The 20,230-nt window shown below is 43.2% G+C and overlaps 2 protein-coding genes across 7 annotated transcripts in view; both read right to left on the bottom strand.

The window, feature by feature from the left end:
- Positions 1 to 20,230, bottom strand: part of LOC121919807 (protein FAM71C-like) — a 1,121,343-nt gene that overhangs the window by 500,050 nt on the left and 601,063 nt on the right. The window lies entirely within an intron of this gene.
- TRIM35 (tripartite motif containing 35) overlaps positions 3,739 to 20,230 on the bottom strand; it is a 34,943-nt gene continuing 18,451 nt past the window's right edge. For all 6 annotated transcript variants that reach the window (XM_042448782.1, XM_042448800.1, XM_042448809.1 and 3 more), the window contains 5 exons: positions 18,242 to 18,337; positions 15,151 to 15,381; positions 12,792 to 12,814; positions 9,893 to 10,014; positions 3,739 to 5,509 (listed from right to left, as the gene is read on the bottom strand). In XM_042448782.1, coding sequence (XP_042304716.1) covers positions 4,938 to 5,509; positions 9,893 to 10,014; positions 12,792 to 12,814; positions 15,151 to 15,381; positions 18,242 to 18,337 — 1,044 coding nt within the window. In that variant the 3' untranslated portion in view covers positions 3,739 to 4,937. The remainder of the gene's footprint in view (positions 5,510 to 9,892; positions 10,015 to 12,791; positions 12,815 to 15,150; positions 15,382 to 18,241; positions 18,338 to 20,230) is intronic.

Consider the following 20,230-nt stretch of genomic DNA (forward strand, 5'->3'; position numbering starts at 1 on the left):
TAAGCATAACAATGGGGTTTATCACACGAAGGAGATCGGGAGTTTATCCCATGAATATCCTGGAAAAAATCACGTAATTACACAAATTGATTTCACACGTTGTCGCACAAAACCCGCCATTTTCGCTTTATTTGCAGGATGCTTTAAATGTGCTTTAGTCTCTCTTTAATGCCAAAATTAGCCCCAGTGTGATAAACTCCAATGTTACACATGTTCTTATTTTACTTTGCTGGGACTTGAATTGCCTGAATTTGAAAACTTATCGGGGAGAGCATTCTTTTGGTCCCATCAGCATCACAGGTGTATCTGCTAAGGTCAAAGGAAAGGGCCTTCTCAGTGCTTGCTCTCAGACTATGGAATTCCCTGCCATGAGAGGCTTGATTGCCACCCAGCCTCTTGTCCTGAGTTCAGGTTACGCAGTAGGATAATCAAATGTTTTGGCACACCCATTTCTTGAAAGAGTGATGCATAGTTTTTCATGATGTCACAAGCAAAGCCTTTGCTATAATCCCTACAACACAGACTGATTTTCTTCAGAAATTCTTTGGGACACTCCATAATCTAATGTATGTTTGCAATATGATCCCTAGTGCCTCTTCCTTTCCTGAACCCAGTTTGGACATCTGGCATTTTTCACTCCACATGTGGGAGAAATTGTTTATGCAGAATTTAGAGCTTCACTTTGCTTGCATGGGAAATTAATGCACATTCCTATGATTACTGCGATCCATCGTGTCCACTTTCTTGGGGATTGGAATGTATATTGAGCATTCCCAAACTGTGGGCCATTGTTTCATTTTCTACATTTCTCAAAAGAATTTAGTTAAAATTTGAGTGGATTCTGTCTCTTTTGCTTGAAACAACTCTGTGTTTTAAATGTTTTTATAATTGTTTGTTCTCTCCACTGTTTTAGTTGCATTTTTGTTTTTAATCCACACTGCTTTGATTCTTGCGTTGGGAGAAAGACAGGGTATCAATCAATCAATCAATTAAATAAGTGAGATCTCACAAGTATATATGCTTGCTTTAATCAGCTGTGCCAATCCATTATGTAGGAAACCAGTTTCCTTTTCAAACAAAACATTTAATATAAACCATTTCACTTTCAATGCAAACGTCCATAACAGGCTGCAAGGCAGTGCTAACTGTCCCTTAGAGAACAATCTATACAGTACTATGTATGCTCAACAGTACTTTTGAGAGAGAAGACAAATTGCAAAACACCGCTTGTAAATGTTTTAAAGCTTTCTCACAGAAGTTAAAGCCCTGTGCTTTAATTTGGGAATGGGTTGGGATAGATGGACAAATCCCAGTGCCCTGGAAGAAAGGTCCCTCTGTAACCTCAAATGGAGCCGCAGAAATAATCACTTAGAAGGAGATGATTCAAAATGGGATGGCCAACTGTGCAATAAAAAAGACAAACAAACCACCCTGCAACTTCAGTCTTTTCAATATCAACATCAATGCTGATGGATAGAAACTGGTTATAGTTTGCAGCCTGGAGCCAAGCATTACCAAAACCCTAGGCAGGGATAGATATTAAGCTGCCTTCCAGGTGCTGTTGGACTACAACCTCCAGACTTCTTCATTCCATTCACTGGGGCTGCTGGGGACTGCAATCCAACAATATCTGGAGGGACACATACTGTAATTCCCATCTGTCTTCTAGGCTGCTGTTAGGGGCACAGAAGATAGGGTGCGCTATAGTGTGCATAAATACACTAAAATACACACACACAGAGAACTGGCAACCTCGATTCCAAGACCTGAATATGGTGCATGTCCATCTTAAATGTCCTTCCTCAACTCTGTGGCAACTCCTGATGCTCCAAAGTAAATGCTGGGAGATGAGTGTGCAAATTATTCTTCTTCCAGCTTATGGCTGCCAGAGTGAAAACTGGAGATGGCTTTAATGTAAGAAGCAGGGATTTCATCAAGGATTGCTTCTTCCCTGGTGGTGTGACATGCAAAACCGGCCACCCACTTTTGCACAGCCATCAAAGGGAGAGGAGCCCTCTCCAGTTCCAGTTCTGGCAACCCTATATCCTACTCCAAGCTGCCCATGCCCAGGACATTTATTTCTGCTCTGCCATGCTTACGACCATTTTTGGACCAGGGACCAAAAGCAGGCCTAAAATCAGCTGGATGATTTTGCTGCAAAATCATTTCCACAAACTTATGGTGTAAACTATGGCATACAATTCCCAATAAACTATGGCATCAAAGGGAATGACTGGGGGAATCTCCTCCACAGTCCTTTCTATGATGTGCAAAACCCATGGAAGAGTTAATTCCCTGCAAGACCTGAGCACATGCCGAATGCTCGAGAGAGGCGTCACCTCCTGATTGGGTGGAGATGACATAATGCTAAGCCAATCAGGAACTGCCCTGTCTATTTCGAGACCCCCCCCACCATCAATCCTCTGCCTGCTGCACATGGTGCAGGAGGAGGAGGGTTTAATAACCGCTTCTTTGAGGAGAGGGAGGAACACTTGCCAGATGGTTAGCAGGGAAGCCTCTTGCAACCACCCTCATGTCCCCTGCTCCAAATTATAGTGACAGCTCTGCCTTCCTACCCCATAGATGCTCCTCCAGATGTGGGGGGGGGGGGGGGGCTGAAGCATGCTCAACTGAGTCACCTTATACATGCATGCTGCCTTGCATTTAGTGGATTGTACAGCAGACAAAGCAAAGCACTTTCCCAACAGACCTGTTAAACAGAGTCAATTCAAGATATTTCATCACTTGGAGTGCAGGAGGAAATGCAGACAACTGTCACCCACTCCCCCAGTCCTCAACTATTCTGTGCACAGGGAGGTTTGCCCCATAGAAGCCTTGCTGGAAGACTTTGTCTAAGACACACTGCAGAAATAATCCAGTTTGAGACCGCTTTAATTGCCTTGGCTCAATACTAAGGAATCCTGGAAATTGTAGTTTATTGTGGCACCAGAGCTCTCTGACAGAGGCAGCGAAATACCCCACAAATCTAGTTCCCAGAATTCCCTAGCACTGAGCCAGGGCAGTTAAAGCAGTCTCAAACTAGATTATTTCTCCAGTGTGTTTTGGACCTGGGTTACACCTGTCTGCTCCCCTGCTCCATTTCCAGGGCCACTGTGTACTCAGATGTAGTTGGATGCCTTCATGGGTGCATCGACACTGTAGAAATAATGCAGTGCGACACCACTTTAATGGCCATGGCTCAATGCAACAGAATCCTGGGATTTGTAGATTGGTCATGCGCCAGCACTCGCTGAAAAATCAGGCAGAATGCCTCGCCAAACTACAAATCCCATGTTTCCATAGCACTGAGCCTTGGCCATTAAGGTGGTGTCCTGCTGCATTATTTCGGCAGTGTGGATACATTCTAATTCTAGTTTTTATTACAGACTGGCACTTAAAGCAATCATAAAATAAAATAAAAATAAAAAATCAAAACATCCAGCCACCGACTTTAACAAGTATATCTATAGATCTTCGACGACTATGGCCCTTATCTTACATTGTGGTGACCAGTATACTCAAAACAACAAGTTCTTTTGTATAAGGGTGAATTCGCACTATAGAAATAAGGCAGTTTGAAACCACTTGAACAGCCATGGCTCCATCCTATGGAACCGTGGGATTTACAGTTTGTTGGGGCACCAGAGCTCTCTGACAGAGAAGGCTAAATGTCTCACAAAGCTACACATCCTAGAATTCCATAGCATGGAGCTACTGGCAATTATAGCGGTGCCAAACTGCATTATTCTTACAGTGTAGATGCAGCCTACAAACCACATAGGATTAATTAATGCAGTTTTACACCACTCTACTTGCCATGGCTCCATCCTATGTGGTCCTGGGATTTGCAGTTTTTACAAAGTCTTCAGCCTTGTCTGCCAAACAGCGCTGACGGTGCCTCACAAAAAAGTACAAATGCCAGGATTTCATAGGATGGAGCTATTGCACTTGAAGAGGTGTCCAGCTGCATTACTGCTACAGTGTAGATGTGCCCCAAGTTAGTGAAAAGGGTCTTCTCTGGGTTTTAGTCTGAATCTTGAAGGAGACACCCAAGGTGCTAACCCTTATCCCCAAAAGTTCAGTGCTTTGGAAAACATCTTAAAATTCAAACTAAAATCCAAAATAGATTTGTGTGTGCGCACACACACACACACCATGTTGACATCACAGACTGCCACACGGTGCAACTTCCAGGCAGATTATTGGTCCCACTTTCTTACAATCTGCCTGAAATTACCAAATTTCACCCCACAAACCACAGTTTAAGAGTGTTACCTCCCCAGGGATTAGCTCCACGCATCCCAAATATTGAAAGGAAATCTAGCCCAGTGATCCCCAAACTTTGGTCCTCCATGCATTTTGGACTTCATCCCCCAGGATACCTGAACACTGGCTATGGTGGCTAAGGCTTCTCGGAGCTGAACTGCAAAATACTCGGAGAACCAAAGTCTGGAAATCTCTGGCCTGGGACAGACCATCCAAAAAGGGCAGCCTGCCAGCAGTCTTTTTTCCTCTGGAAGGAAGCCACAGCCGCCAAACTGTACGGCTTTCCTCCAGAGGAAAAAGAACCCAAGAAAAGTTAAGCCGCAGAGGCAATGTAACTAGTGCGCCACTGGCGCACTCGTTATAGTATGTAAGTGCCGTGTGGCAGTGTGTGGATGCCGCGTGGCACTTATGTAACAATGGTGGCGTCCGTGTACACAGGATGCCACCATTGTTACGCCACCTGTAGGTTCTAGGGTTAGGGACCGTGCGGTTGCCGTGAAGTCCTTAACCTTAGAATTGGCACTGGTACACCACTTAATGGTGGTCTGTACTGCGCCTCTGGTAGCCTTCCTCTCTGCATGCATAAGCACATTTACAAAAAGTAAAAAAAGAAAAGAATTTAGGGTCACACAAGATAATAAAGGGAAATACAACAAAGAACAAGGATATCCTCAGTTGGGATAATCCGTCTTTATAAGGACTTGAAGAGGACAGATCTTGAAGGGCTCGTTCAAAGACTCGGAGGTGTCGACGCTGCAAAGGGAGAAATACGGGAAGACTTCTCCGAAGTTGTCATGGAAAGTGTAGATATGGCTCCTCCATTCAGCATCATAGAACGAGAGCTCTCCTTCGTCACAGTCCAGCTCCACTCTCACCCGCTTGATGCCCTTCCGACGGCCCGTCTCGGACAAAACTGACTTGGAACAGAGGCTCTTCTTGTTCCCGGTCCCCTGCACGCGATACATGGACCCAAACCCCAGGCGGGAATCACACCCGATGCTCCAGTAATACCCACCAGACTTCCTGGCCACACCGACGTACCAATACTCGTTGTCGCCCATATCGACTTCCCAAGCGTGAGGCCCGGAGGAGTAACTTCTGGAGCCGAGGACGCATGGCCGGCCTGTGGAGAAGCGTTCCGGGACTTCCACCATCAGCTTATAGTTACAGGTGGAGATGCTGGTCAGGTCATCGGAAACTTCCAGCCAACTTGTTGAGGTGTTGGGGTCGAAGCTGAACGGGACTAGAAAAAAAGGGACAGGAGAAAAATGAAAGAATGACTTAAATGAAAGAATAGAATCATAGCATCTTAGAGTTGGAAGAGACCAAAAGGGTCATCTGCTCCAACCCCCTGCCATGCATGCTTATCAAATTTGTAGATGGCACCAAATTAGGATATGATATGATAGCCCTGTTTAAATATTGAAAGGATCTCATATTGAGGAGGGAGCAAGCTTGTTTCCTGCTGCTCCAGAGAACAGGACCCAGAACAATGGATGCAAGCTCCAGGATAAGAGATTCCAGCTCAACATTAGGAGGAACTTCCTCACAATAAGGGCTGTTTGACAGTGGAAGATGCTCCCTCAGCGGAGGATGATGGAGTCTCCTTCTTTGGAGGTATTTAAACAGGGGCTGGATGGCCATCTCTCAGGCGTGCTTTGATTCTGTGTTCCTGCATGGCAGAAGAGGGTTGGACTGGATGGCCATTCTTGGGGTCTCTTCCAACTCTATGAGGTGTTAGGCATGAAGAGTTATGACTACACCCAGCAATTCCCCACTTAAATTAGAGAGCCATCCAGCAAGGAAGAAAGCTCAACATAACCTCCATGAGCAAAGGCAGTACTGTATACAGGTTATACAGGTGAAAGAAAATGCTCTGCCCATGCAGTTCCAGATCCCTCCAGAGGAATGCTTCAAAGATACAAGACCTGCTGCCATGGCCATTTATACTAGCTGGAGTTGTGGGGAAAGCAGCAACAAAAGGGTGGGAGCTGAGACCACACTCCTGGATCTCCAGTGATTCATCAGAGATCTGGGAAGATGAGGTCACTTTTCTTCTCCCAGATACAGAATCGCAGAAATGCAAATCTATGAAAATGTTGCTTTCCCAGCCAAGAATGAATCATATCACCGTTTTTCTCCTTCCTGTGAGAAGTCGTCAAAAACTGCATAGTGTATGAAGACTATTCACAGTTGGGGACTTATTCTGTGCATGTATGCTTCCCCCCTGCATTTTCTGCATGGAAAACAACATTTCTGCAGAGAAATCCAGTTCCCTGATTAAAAATAAGAAAAAAGATTGCTTTGTATGTGAAAATCAGCATGTACTTTATAGCCTTTGACTGCATAGATCATGAAAGGCTATGGCATACCCTTAAAGACATGGGAGTGCCAACACATCTCATAGTCCTGATGAGGAATCTGTGCTCAGGACAAGATACTGCTCTCAGAACAGAAGGTGGAGAAACAGAATGGTGCCCAGTTGGCAAAGGGGTCAGACAAGGCTTCATGTTATCGCCCTATCTGTTGAACATATGTGCAGAACATATTGTAAGAAAAGCAGTTCTTGGACACAGAAAAAGGAATGAAAATAGGAGGAAGGCATTTCAACGATCTGAGAGATGCAGATGACACCATAATACTAGTAGAAGAGTGTAAAAACCTAGAACAGCTACCTTATCACACTAGAGGAATCCCGCTAGGAAATGGGATTTAATGTAGATTTAAAGTAGAAAAACCACGCAAATGTGGGATGTTTATCATACGATGTTTCTGCAAACCTGATACAACGCAAAAGTAAAGCGAAAGTAAAGGGGGACAAAAACGACATCTTTTTACTTTCGGAAAGTATTTTTACTTTCGGAACTTTGCGAAAGTAAAAAAGGTGTTGTTTTTGTCTCCTTTATATTCACTTTATTTTCACATTATTTCAGGTTTGCAGAATTGTCATGTGATAAACCTCCCACATTTGTGTTTTTTTCTACTTTAAATCCAGTTTCTGAGCTAGTGTGATAAGGTCCTAAGAAAGGTCAAGGAAGAAAGTGCAAAGGCAGAATGGTCAACATCTGCCAGAGGATCATGCTGAAAGACCTACAAGTGCCTAGAAAAGAGTTTTCTCTAGGACTTTAGAGGTTCTCCAGCACAATTCTATGGTCAACATCTGGCAGAGTTGCGCTGGATGACCTAGAGATTCCTAAAGAGAACCTATTAATCAAAATGGCAAATAATCACATCCGCAAAAGTCAATGCTGCAAATGTTGAGGGCCAACTGTATTCAAAACACATTGAAGGCATGTCGAGTTTTATCCTGGGTCTATTTCCATCAGTTATTCACACAGCAGACAATGTGAATCTCTTAGGAAGACTCAGAAAACCCCCTGGGATTGATTATCCCAGGTTAAGTAGGGAGGTTTTTGGCAGCCCCCTCAAAGACTTATCGGATGCATTTGAAATGCATGTGAACAACAATGATTCAACCTAAGCCATGTTCCCACTATCATTTAAAGCAAATTGCTGATCAGGTTATATTGCCGTCATTCCCATTTGAAACCAGTTCCAATCCTACTGTGATTGGTTTCAATCACAATGAAGCGAGGCGAATGCAAAAAAACCCCGCTCTTTCCTGACACTAGTTTGGTGGTTCTTTTGGAAGGCATAGATTCCAGAGCGTGTTCAACAAGTGGGAACGACAGATCTGAATTGCATCATTCTGGAGGGACTAATGGCAGAGGGGTGTTTACCATCCCTCCTCCGTTTTGGGGAGATCTGCCATTTCCTCCCCTCAATGCTGCCTTTGTGCTTCTGGTGTGACCTACAGGCGCATGATTTTTTTTTAAAAAAAATGGATAGAAAATTTGATTCATTGATTTTGCAACTACTTGCAATTACTCAGGTGGCAAGCCGGGCAACTGGGCTGATGGCAGCACAATGAGGCAAGTAGCTGCAAAACCAATGAATCAAATATTCTATCAATTTTTTTAAAAAATAATTTAGTTCCCAATCCGGACTGCTGCGTACGTCACCGATGATGCACAGATGATTGACATGCATTTTGAAGCGGTGCAAACTAGTGGAGACGACAATTGTGCCAAAAAAGAAGCATTACAAGGGGATAATGAAAAGATCCACTTCTATAGTGGGAACGACGGACCTTTTGGAATTGATTTACCAACACGGAGCGAACACGAAATGCAAACCGGTTTAAATGTAAGTGGGAATGGGGCCCTAGATTCTAGCAGGATTATTTTCACCATCTCAATAACCCTCAGGGCAACAATGACTGCATTAACTATGCACTGCTGCCCTCCTGTGGATACAAGGAGCCTCTTCTTGGACTGGATGGACAATGCAGCTAGAGTCTCCCTTATCCGAAATGCTTTGGACCAAAAGTGTTTGGGATTTCAGATTTTTGAACATTTGCATATACCTAAAGAGATATCTTGGTGATGGGACCCAAGTCTAAATACAAGATTCATTTATGTTTCATATACATCTTATACACGTAGCCTGAAGGTAATCTTACACGCAATATTTTAAAATAATTCGGTGCATGAAACTAAAGACCAAAATGCCACTGCAAAAATAATCCAGTTTGAGACCACTTTAACTGCCCTGGCTCAATGGTAGGGCATTCTGTTATCTGCTCTGTATTTTGGTTGTTTATCATGTAAAGCCCAGCTCCATCAGGGCTAGCCTGAAGAAGAAGAGCCCTCCCTCCAATCCCTCTGCCTTGGTCCAGGCCTCAGAGGGAGAGAAGAATGCTGGACCTGATCATCTTCCCCCCCACCATTCCCTTCTCCTTTTGTGTCGTGTCTTATTAGATTGTAAGCCTGAGGGCAGGGAACCATCTATTCTCCCCTCTGTTGTAAGCCGCCCGGATTCCCAGTGATTGGGCGGCATATAAATAAATCCTATTATTATTATTATTATTATTATTATTATTATTATTATTATTATTAGCCATGTACTTATGATGCAATAATAATAATAATAATAATAATAATAATAATAATAATGGGAACTGTAGTTTTGCGAGACATTTAGCCTTCTCTGTCAGAGAACTCTGTTGCTGCAAAAAACTACAATTCCCAGGATTCCCTAGCACTGAGTCAAGGCAGTTAAATATGACATCCCTTCAAATAATTAAACAGGTCTATTGTATCACTTCTTAACCTTCTCTTCTCCAAGCTAAACATCCCCAGTTCCCTGAGTCTCTCCTCATAGGGCTTCATGGTTTCCAGACCCTTCACCATTTTGGTCGCCCTCCTTTGGACACATGGCTCCAGTTTCTCAATGTCCTTTTTTAATTGTGGTGCCTAAAACTGGACACAATATTCCACGTGGGGCCTGACCAAAGCAGTATAGAGTGGCACTATTACTTCTCTTGATCTAGACATTATATTTCTATTGATGCAGCCTAAAATCACATTGGCTCCTTCAGCTGCCGCATCACACTGTTGATTCGTGTTCCAGCACTCAAACCACCACACCATGCTGGCTCTTAGTTTTGCCTTAGGGTCACCATAAGTTGGATATGACTTGAAGACACACAAGAACAACAACAGCAGCAACAATTGCAGCCTCAGCTACATTTAACACAGATTACCCAGCATGTGAAGCAACCTACCCACTTTGATGATATCTAGCATCTTCTTCCAGACCTTATACTGCAAGGAATCCAAGTATTTGGTGACTTCTACTAGGGTGCCCAGTGGAATAGCTTCGGGTTTTTCTATGGTCCAGGCGATTCTGGAAAGCACAGTCCAAAAAGGAGAAAGACTCCGGTTAAGAAGAACAGAGCAGCTTTTTGAACAGTTTCAACATATACGGTGGTGGACTAAAAACAGTTTGTGTATTTGGCACAGAAGGCAACAACAATTCATTCAAAAAGATGTGGACTTTTTTAGAAATGACAGAGACACGGGCATGTTTCTGATGTTGAGAGATTGGTGCTATTCCTGCAAATTCTCTGGTAGAGTTAAAGGGATGGTCATGCATTTTGCAGATGCTTAGACAGGCAATGTATCCGCACTGCAGAATTAAACCAGTTTCACACCACTTTAGCTGCCAGGATATACAGAATCCTGGGATTTGTAGTTTGGTGAGGCACCAGAGGTCTTTCAGAGACCAGGCTGAAAACCTCACCAAACTCCAAATCCCAGGATTCCACTGGAGGCCACCATGGCAGATAAAGCAGTGTCAAACTGCTTTAATTCTGCAGTGTGGAGACCTCCCGCATCTGGGTGGCTAGCCCTGATGGATAAACTAACTTTTTCAAACCAATAAGGGAAGAAGAGAGATTGTAAAGGATCATTTTGAAACTGTATGGTATCCCCTTATTGCATTTGCTTTGGAAATGAACTTTGTAGAAGGATTTGTCATTTTGGAGTGACAAATTGTAACTCAGGCCCGGTACATACCTTCCATGTTGTCCGGGGTTGGCGGCGGTGTTTTTTCCTCTGCAGCTGGCAAACCGTGCAGGGGCGGCATAACCAGTGTGCACTGGTTATGTAAGTGCCGCGCAGCACTTACATAACAATGGCGGCACCTGTGTATACAGGGCACCGCAATTGTTACGGCACTGCGCTGTACTAGGGTTAGGGACCATGCGGTGCTGCGCGGTCCCTTAACCCTAGTACAGAACTAGCATGGCGCATTAGCACCGTCTGTACCACACCTCAGTTTGTAATTCACTGGATTGTCTTAGTAGCTAATGATAACAGAGACCGAGTATCTTAAGAAAAATAATAAAAATTGAAAAGGGGAGAGTAAAGAGTTATAGGGGGAGGGATATACATTTTTGTAATTCCTTGCAAGCAAGAACAAATCATTCAACCATTTCTCTCTTAAAGTTTTTCATTTCTCAGTCATCAAAAACTGAGCAGTTTGCAAAGAGCATTTGCACTTTGGGGCATTCTGTGCAATTCTCTTTCCTTCTTTCTTTCTTTCTTGGCAGAAGACAACATTTTTCTGCACAGACTAAACATTGCTCCCAGGAAACAGCAAAGCAACTCAAGTAGAATAAACCGCAAACTGCAAAGATACTCCTCGGTTTTGGGTTGAGACTTGTTTTTCGGCCATTTTCCAAACATTTTTTAAATATTCTTTCCATCTCGGTTGTGGGGCTGCGAAAAGGTTTTGGTTTTAGAACTGAAGGTGCCAGAGATTGACTCTGAGTTGCAAAAGCACATGTCAGTTCAGTTGTGCTGGTGAATTAGATAATGATCAAGGGAGACAGAGGATCTATCTACACTGCAGAAATAATGCAGGTTGGCACCACTTTAACTCCAAAAGCATCTGAGGAAGCAGACTGAAGTCTATGAAAGCCCATGCTGCCAACTTCGTTCTTTCAGCTAAGGCGCTGAAAGGCACTACAAGATCTCTCTACATACGGATTCTACAGACTAATTTGGCTATAATTAGGATTCTACCACTTTAACTGCTGCAATTCCATCCTATGTAATCCTGAGATTTGTAGTTTTCTAATGCATTCTCTGCCAAAGTGTGTTGGTGCCTCACCAAACTACACATCCCTGATTCAATGCGATGAAGCCGTGACAGTTTAAGGTGGCGTCAAGCTGCATTATTTCAATAATGTGGATGTACTGTGGATGCATTTTTTGTTTTGGGGGTAGGGGGGAATCTAGCCAAGAAATCAGCCCGGGGATTTTGTTTTTTTAATGGGGGTGTTCACAGCGCAGGAGGATGTCTTGAGGGGCATAGAGGGCCACAAAAGTGGCAAACTTAAGAGATTTATTAGACTACGTAATAGTAGTACACGCAGGTAATACATGACTGTAAGCATTATAATTAAGCAACCGTGATGGATGCATTTTCAGACTTTGTGGCCTGATACCAAAAAGGATGTCAAAAAAGGAAAACTATATCTTCTTAAAAATATTTTTAAATTAATAATGTCAGTCACTCCATTGGGAAGTTGCATTTGCAGATGGAAATTATGTTGTTAAGGAAATCACAATCGCTTAGTGTTAGTTTATACGTCGGTTTTGTGGTGGGTTAACATATAGTGTTTTTTATGTTGTTCTGCTCATATGGTCATGACTATTTGTTTTGTTATACTTTTTATATTTGTTTATTTAAAAAATTAAAAAAAACAAGAATGTCAGTAATGAATAAATAAATATAGTGGAACTTGGGTCTGGATAGAGCCATAGGGCTTTATCACACAAGGGAAATTGGGGGTTTAAACAGTGATTATGCCATGAAAATTGTGCAATCGCGATTAAAATCTTCACACGACGTCACGATTAAAGAGACATTATCCTGGGAATAACCAGACAATAAACAGCAACAAATCATTCAAGGGGAAATGCTGGTTATTCCCTAGTTATTCCCAGGATAATTACTTTAATCGTGATGTGTGTGAAAATCTTAATTGCACTATTTTAATTGGACAATCACTGTTTAAACCCCCAATTTCCCCCGTGTGATAAAGTCCATACTTTTCCCACCCAATATGTACACCAATGGGTTTTCAAGTTGTGATAGAAAACACGAAAACCTACCTGCGCTTCCGGCTTTTGTGTTTCTGGGGGAGAGAGAAAAGAAAAATAAGGCAAGGGGACTCCATTTTACAGTTTGTTAATTTTCAAGACAATGATAAAAACAAATAGCTGAAACCAAAAATTCTAGAACTATGAGAATACAATGCAGCATGGTGGGCAAAAAGCAGAGCATGATCCACTGAAGGCATGTGTGGCTCCTGATAGTTATAGAATCATAGAGATGAAAGAGATCCCAAGGGCCATCCAGTCCAACCCCTTCTGCCATGCAGGAACTCCCACTCAAAGCATCCCTGATAGATGGCCATCCAGCCTCTGTTTAAAGACCTCTAAGGAGGGAGACTCCACTACACTTCAAGGGAGTGTGTTCCACTGTCAAACAGCCCTTACTGTCAGGAAGTTCTTCCTAATCTTGAGCTGGAATCTCTTTTCCTGCAGTTTGTATCCATTGTTCCGCGTTCTAGTCTCTGGAGCAGCAGAAAACAAGCTTCCTCCCTCCTCAACTCCCTTCAAATACTTAAAGAGGGCTCTCATATCACCTCTTAACCTTTTCTTCTCCAGGCTAAACATACCAGCTCCCTCAGTCTTTCCTCATAGGGCATGGTTTCCAAACCCGGTCAGAAAAACAGGTCTAGATGGACTTGAAGGCATGTTGTGACCTTAAGGATTCACCCCAGGAGTGGGCAAAATAGGACCCCAAGGCTGGTTTCTCATCAGGGATGGCCAGTTTAAAGCGGATTGGTTTAAACTATGGTTTAAACTCAGCTTAAACCAGATGCCTTTTGTAAAAAAAAACCCCTGCTTTTTAAATTCATTATTCATACACACACATACACACAGAGTTGTCCCTTCTTTTTCATTGACTTGGGAGTCTGCGGTCTTGCTCTTTGCTGGAGGGACAAGCAGGGAGGGACAAAATGGTGGCATGCATGAGCCATTATTTTCAATGGGACTTGAATATTTACGCGTCGTCATTTTTGCAGGGGGTGGGGTCCGGAACGGATCCCCGCGAATTGGGAGGGGCTACTGTGTGTATGTATATATATATATATATATATATGTATGAATAATCAATTTAAAAAGCAGAAGGTTTTTTACCAATGTCATTTAGTTTAAGCCAAGTTTAAATCATAGTGACTCAAAGTGACTCTTTGAGCGACTAAGTACAGTGGGCCTGTGCTGGAGTCTGGTTCCAGGACCACCTGTGGATACCAAAATCTGTGGATGCTCAACTCTCATTATATACAATGATATAATAAAATGCTTTCCCTTATATAAAATGGCAAAAGCAAAATTTATATATTTTTTGAAATTAGTAAAAAAAAAATCCCCTAAACAAATTGTATATCCATTGTATACAGGACTCTGGAGACCAGGGTTGGAATCTTAACTCGGCCATGTAAAACCCACTGTGTGACCTTGGGCAAGAAGTCACACTCTCTCAGCCTCAGAGGAAGGCAATGGCAAACCCCCTCTGAAGAAATTTTGCCAAGAAAACCCCATGATAAGGTCACCATAAGCTGGAAACGACTTGAAGGCCCACAGCAAGCCAGCATACCCATTGTATAACCACCTTGGGTCCCATCTTGGGAAAATGGCAGCATATAAATGAAGTTAAAACAATTAAAATACAGTGGTCCCTCCTCATTCGTTGGGTTGGGGTGAAGGACCTCCATGAATGTTGAAAAACCGCAAAAACCCCAACAACCCCAAAACCAAACATTATCCTGTTTACGTAAGAGAACACCTTTCTAGGAATCTCTAGGTCCTTCAGTGCATCTCTGTGGTCAACCTTCAGCAGAAGCTGGCCACAGAATCACATTGGAGAATCTTCAAACACCTAGAGAAATGTTTTCTCTAGGAACCTCCAGGTCCTCCAGCACAACTTTCTGGTCAACATCTGCCAGACGTTGACCACATAATCATGCTGGAGGACCTACAAATGCCTAGGAACTTCTAGGTTCTCTAGGAACTCTATGGCCAACTTCTGGTAAGCGTTGTGCAGGAGGACCGAGAGATTCCTAGAAAGAAATTTACAGCGCTTTATAAATAAAGGTTAATAATAATAATAATAATAATAATAATGAACATATTAATCAAAATCACAAGTAATCAAATCTGCAAAGGTCAAAGCCACAAATGTGGAAGGCCAACTGTAAAAGAAAAGAAGAGAAGTGTAGAAACACCCTGAGACCTGCTCAAGACAGTGGGAGGGTATGTCTTTGTGATGGTGGTGGGATTGCAAGAACTTTCTTCTCTCCTGAGGATCTCAGGGCTCAGGTGGACTCATCAGAGAAGATGCACTCTCTCTGAATTACTGTATGAATGAAAATAATCTTCCCTTTTGGCCTCTCATCCTTACCTTGAGGAAGGAGATGTCATCGTCCTTCATGTCGTCCTGCAGCTGGACAACTTCTTGCAGCAAGACGTCACTCTCCTCTGACAGCTTCTTGATTTTGTCTTCAATCAGTTCCTGCTTCTTCTGGGTCTCCTCTCTCAACTCCTCCAACATGGCCCTCTCCTCGCGCCGCAAGAAATCGTGTAACTCCTCAAACTGCTTTTTAATCTCCTTCTCCAGCTTGCCGCTTTCCGCCTGGTTAGGAGACAGTGAGGAAAACCACGGGAGAGAGAGAGGGAAAAAAGGACAAACTAAGCGGTTATCTATACGTTTCGTTTAGCAAGGAGACTATGCGAATAATCTCACTTATTCAGTTAGTCTCAAAGGTGCTACAAGATCTCTCTATGCACTGATTCTACAGACTTAACATGGCTATATCCTTGAATTCATGCATTCCCCGATCTGTTTCCACTACTTTTTTATTGGAACCGCTGCTCTTTGACTTCACATGCGTCAGCACTGAGAATAAAGATGGAGTTGAAGATGCAGATGTGTTCAAAACACGTTCAAGACATGCAGAGTTTTATCCTGGCTCTATCTGCACCCATTATTCACACAGCCGACAATGGGAATCTTTAAAAAAAAAACCTTGGGAAAACCCCCAACGACATCAATTTTCCTGGGTTTTGTATGTTTGTTGCAGCCCTCCCCCCCAAAAAAAACATAATCAGATGCATTTGAAATTCACGTGAGCAATGCAGATCCAACCCAAATTTTACCAAGGTTATTTACACTATCTGAATAAGTTCCAGAAAAGGGGCAACGCTTGAAATGCAATGCCAACCTCCCAATAAGAGAATGAGAAATCTAAGCCAAAAAGAAGGCAACTGGTGGATGGGTGTGAAAGATCTTTTCTAAAATCATGGCAATAATAATGATGAGGAATGTGACGATATTACAAGAAATGAGGCTTCCAGACCTGACAACTTAGGGCTTGTCTATGTGGGTTATTTACTTCAAAATCCCCGAAGTTATAACAATAATAATGTTTATTTATAATGCCTTTTACACCAAAGGGTAGACCATCAAACATATATAGTCCCCTCTTTGAACTTGCGGGGATCCGTTCCGGACCTCCCCACAAGTTTGAAATCTCGCGCATATTCAAGCCCCATAGGCTTGAAAGGGCATGTGCATGTGGTGGGGGGGGGTCGTACATGTGCACCCCATTCAGATTAATAGGAGTCACCCCTCCGCAGATTTCCAAGTCCACATATTTCAAGTCTGCAGACTTGGAGGGGCAATTGTATAATTAAAAACGGATGATATAACGTAACATTATAAAATGCTTAAATATTAAAATAATACAGTTGGCTCCCCACATTTGCGGCTTTGATTTTTGTGGATTTGATTCATCTGTTCTTTCTAGGAATCTCTAGCATGACTCTGTTGGCGGAGCTAGAGATTCCTAGGGAGAATATTTCTCTAGGTATTTGTAGATCCTCCAGCGCAATGTCACTGTCAACATCTGGCAGATCTTGACCACAGAATTTCCCTGGAGGACCTGGAGATTCCTAGAGAGGTGTTCTCTCAGGTAAAAGAATATAGTGTTTTTTTATTTGCGGTTTTCCCACTTTCATGAGAGTCCTGTGCCCATAACGCCAGCAAATCTGGAGGGCCCACTGCATACTAATACTGTATACTAAAACAAACTCTTGCATCTGTCACTGCATGCTGTTTATATGATGCAGGGCCAAAATCTCAAATCAGGTGTGGACCTTTGTCACAACGTTTGCATCTGATTCAGCCTTTCCTCCCCTTATCCAAATTTAGAAACCCAAGTTTACCCAGCTTCCTAAGTTGCTCCCCATAGGGCTTTATGGTTTCCAGACCCTTCACCATTTTGGTGTCCCATCTCTGGACACGCTCCAGTCAAGGCCTGCTGTCCCAGCCCAGGATTTCCTCTGCCCCATCTCGGATTCACCCCTTTTCACTCGCTGCCCCTCACTCCTGGAACCTTCTTCCCCCACGAGACACAAGGGCCATCACTTCTCTAACCAGCTTCAAAACGGAGGTGAAGACCATCCTGTTCAGAGAAGCCTTCCCAGGCATTGCATAATTGTCACTTGCTATTTGAAGTTCTTTTGTTGCCTGTTTTATTGAATCATTTCCTGTATTGCTATGTATTTTATATGTATTATCCTACTAGAGAGGCAGGCTAGCTCCAACAGGCCTCCCTGGAAGATGATTAACCATCCATTAAGAAGTCAAGCCCTCCCTCCAGTCCATCTCCCCTGATCCAGGCCTCGGAGGTAGAGAAGAACTGCTGGCCCTCATCCGCTTCCCCTCCACCACTCCCTTCTCCTTCTGTGTCCTGTCTCTCTAGATCAGTGGTTCCCAACCTTGGGTCGGGACCCCTTTGGGGGTCGAATGACCCTTTCATGGGGGTCGTCTAAGACCATTGGAAAACACCTATTTAATAACAGTTATGAAGTAGCAACAAAAATAATTTCATGGGTTTGGGTCACCACAACATGAGGAACTGTTGTGCTGCATTAGGAAGGTTGGGAACTACTGCTCTAGATTGTAAGCTCGAGGGCAGGGAACCGTCCAATTAAAAAGACTGTATGTACAGCGCTGTGTAAATTTACAGCGCTTTATAAATAAAAGATAATAATAATAATAATAATAATAATAATAATAATAATAATAATAATAATAATTGTCAACATCCTTTTTGAATTTTGAATTGTGGTGCCCAGCACTGGACCTGGAGTGTTCTGACCCATGAAGACAAGCTTTCAGTGGCTCCTCTTCCCCAGAAAATGAGGAGTAGAGGTGGAAGGCCCCAAAAACAGCCTTGGGGGAGCCACGTGGCCCCAAACCCACATCATGCCCACCCCTGAGATAAGAGTGAAGGATGCCTTCAAATCAATTGCTTCCATTTACAGAGTTATGGCAGTTAAAGTGTTGTTTCTGCAGATGCAGTCTAAGACATCTCTAACCTACTGGCCTCCTTGCCTACCTGATCATGGCACAAAGGGACTTCCAGATATATCCTGGCATCGTAGACCAGCTGCTTTGCCCACTTGGAGCTCAGAGGAATTTTGCTCACCTTATTGTGGTTTGCAATGAGTCTGTAATCCGACTGCATTCTTCCAAAGTCTTTCACCTTGTCCCGCAGGGAGTTCTCCATGTCCTTGCATTTGGCCTTGTATTTTAAAAAAGGGAAGAATATGGTAAGGTCCTGTTCGATATGATTGTCGCGGCAAGAAACATCTATGCAAGACATTGGAAAGATGAGAATATACCTGAAATTTCAGATTGTTATTTGAAGCTACAAGAAAATATGGAGAATGATAAACTCACACAACTACTCAGGAATCGATCAGTCAAAGAATTTGATAGAGATTGGTCGAAAATCACAACCTACTTGAATTCAGTCTAAAGAGAAAGGTTCTATTTAATAGATTATTTTTTGTATTATGCACTTCTCCTGAGAACACAACCTAAGCCTTGTTGAAAGGCTTCAGTTCAGATGCACGGTGTCTGTGGTATCCACAGATATTCAGAGATGGTGGTGTCCAGTGGGGAGAGTAGAGGAATAAAGTCTTACATGGGAATCACAAGGGCATCTAGAAGGTCCCCATGTTAGGTAGAGGTGGGACAGGTAGACGACCCCCACAGTTGAGCTCTTCTGCCATTAAGCCAAGTCGCATGCTACTGCCAGTGGCAAAATGGTCCTAACCCAACATTCAAACAACTACACCACACTGGCTCTCTTTCTCCTGAATACATAACTGGAAATACCTTCCTCAAGGAAGGTAAAAAGGATCTAATCCTTAGTCCTGACAATGGCAACTCATCTCCAAATCCAGCTCTTTCTCTCTTCTTCTGAACACAATCAGCAGTTCCAGCCCCTTTCCCTCACTGGGCAAAACCAATACTCTTAGGAGTTACACATGCTAAGCCCTTGTATCTAGAAGGAACTGGCTGGACTGCTGTGAAGTCACAGAAGAGTCACAGATTTTTTTTTGTTTCCAATGTCCTCCCCATAGAATCATAGAATTGGAAGAGACCACAAGGACCATCCTGTCCAACCCCTTTCTGCCATGCAGGATCTCTCAATCAAAGCATCCCAACAGATGTCCATGCAGCCTCTGCTTAAAGACCTCCAAGGAAGAAGACTCCATTACACTCTGAGGAAGGAGTGAGTTCCACTGTCAAATAGCCCTTATTGTCAGGAAGTTCCTCCTAATGTTGAGGCGGAATCTCTTTTCCTGGAGCTTGCATCCATTGCTCTGGGTCCTGTTCTCTGGAGCAGCAGAAAACAAGCTGGCTCCCTCCTCAATGTGACATCCCTTCAAATACTTAAACAGGGCTTTCATATCACCTCTTAACCTTTTCTCCAGGCTAAACATTCCCAGATCCCTGAGTCTTTCCTCATAGGGCTTCTTGGTTTCCAGACCCGTCACCATTTTGATCGCCCTGCTTTGGACATGCTCTAGTTTCTCAATGTCCTTTTTGAATTGTGGGGTCCAGAACTGGACACAGTATTCCAGGTGAGGTCTGACCAAAGCAGAATAGAGTGGCACTATTATGTTTCTTGATCTAGACACTATACTTCTATTGATGCAGCATAGAATCGCACTGGCCTTGTTAGCTGCTGCATCACACTGTTGACTCATGTTCAACTTGTGGTCTACTTGGACTCCCAGATCCCTTTCACATGTAGTTTCATTCAGCCACGTGTCCCTCATAATCCTATATCTGTACATTTTATTTTTCTGCCCTAAGTGCAGTATTTTACATTTCTCCCTGTTGAAGTTCATTTTGTTAGCTGTAGCCCAACTTTCTAGTTTATTTAGGTCATTTTGAATGTTGATCCTGTCCTCTGGAGTATTAACTATTCCTCCTAATTTGGTGTCATCTGCAAATTTTAAAAATTAAAAAAAAAAAATTCGAAGAAGGAGGCTCCTCCCTCCCTAACTGTCATCGTTCGGCCTCTGAGGGAGAGAGAAGGCTGGCCCAGTGCCATCAGGGGCTAGCCTGAAGAAAGAGGCTCCTCCCTCCCTAACTGTCATCGTTCGGCCTCTGAGGGAGA

This window comes from Sceloporus undulatus, chromosome 1 (assembly GCF_019175285.1).
Source record: "Sceloporus undulatus isolate JIND9_A2432 ecotype Alabama chromosome 1, SceUnd_v1.1, whole genome shotgun sequence".
NCBI lineage: Eukaryota > Metazoa > Chordata > Lepidosauria > Squamata > Phrynosomatidae > Sceloporus > Sceloporus undulatus.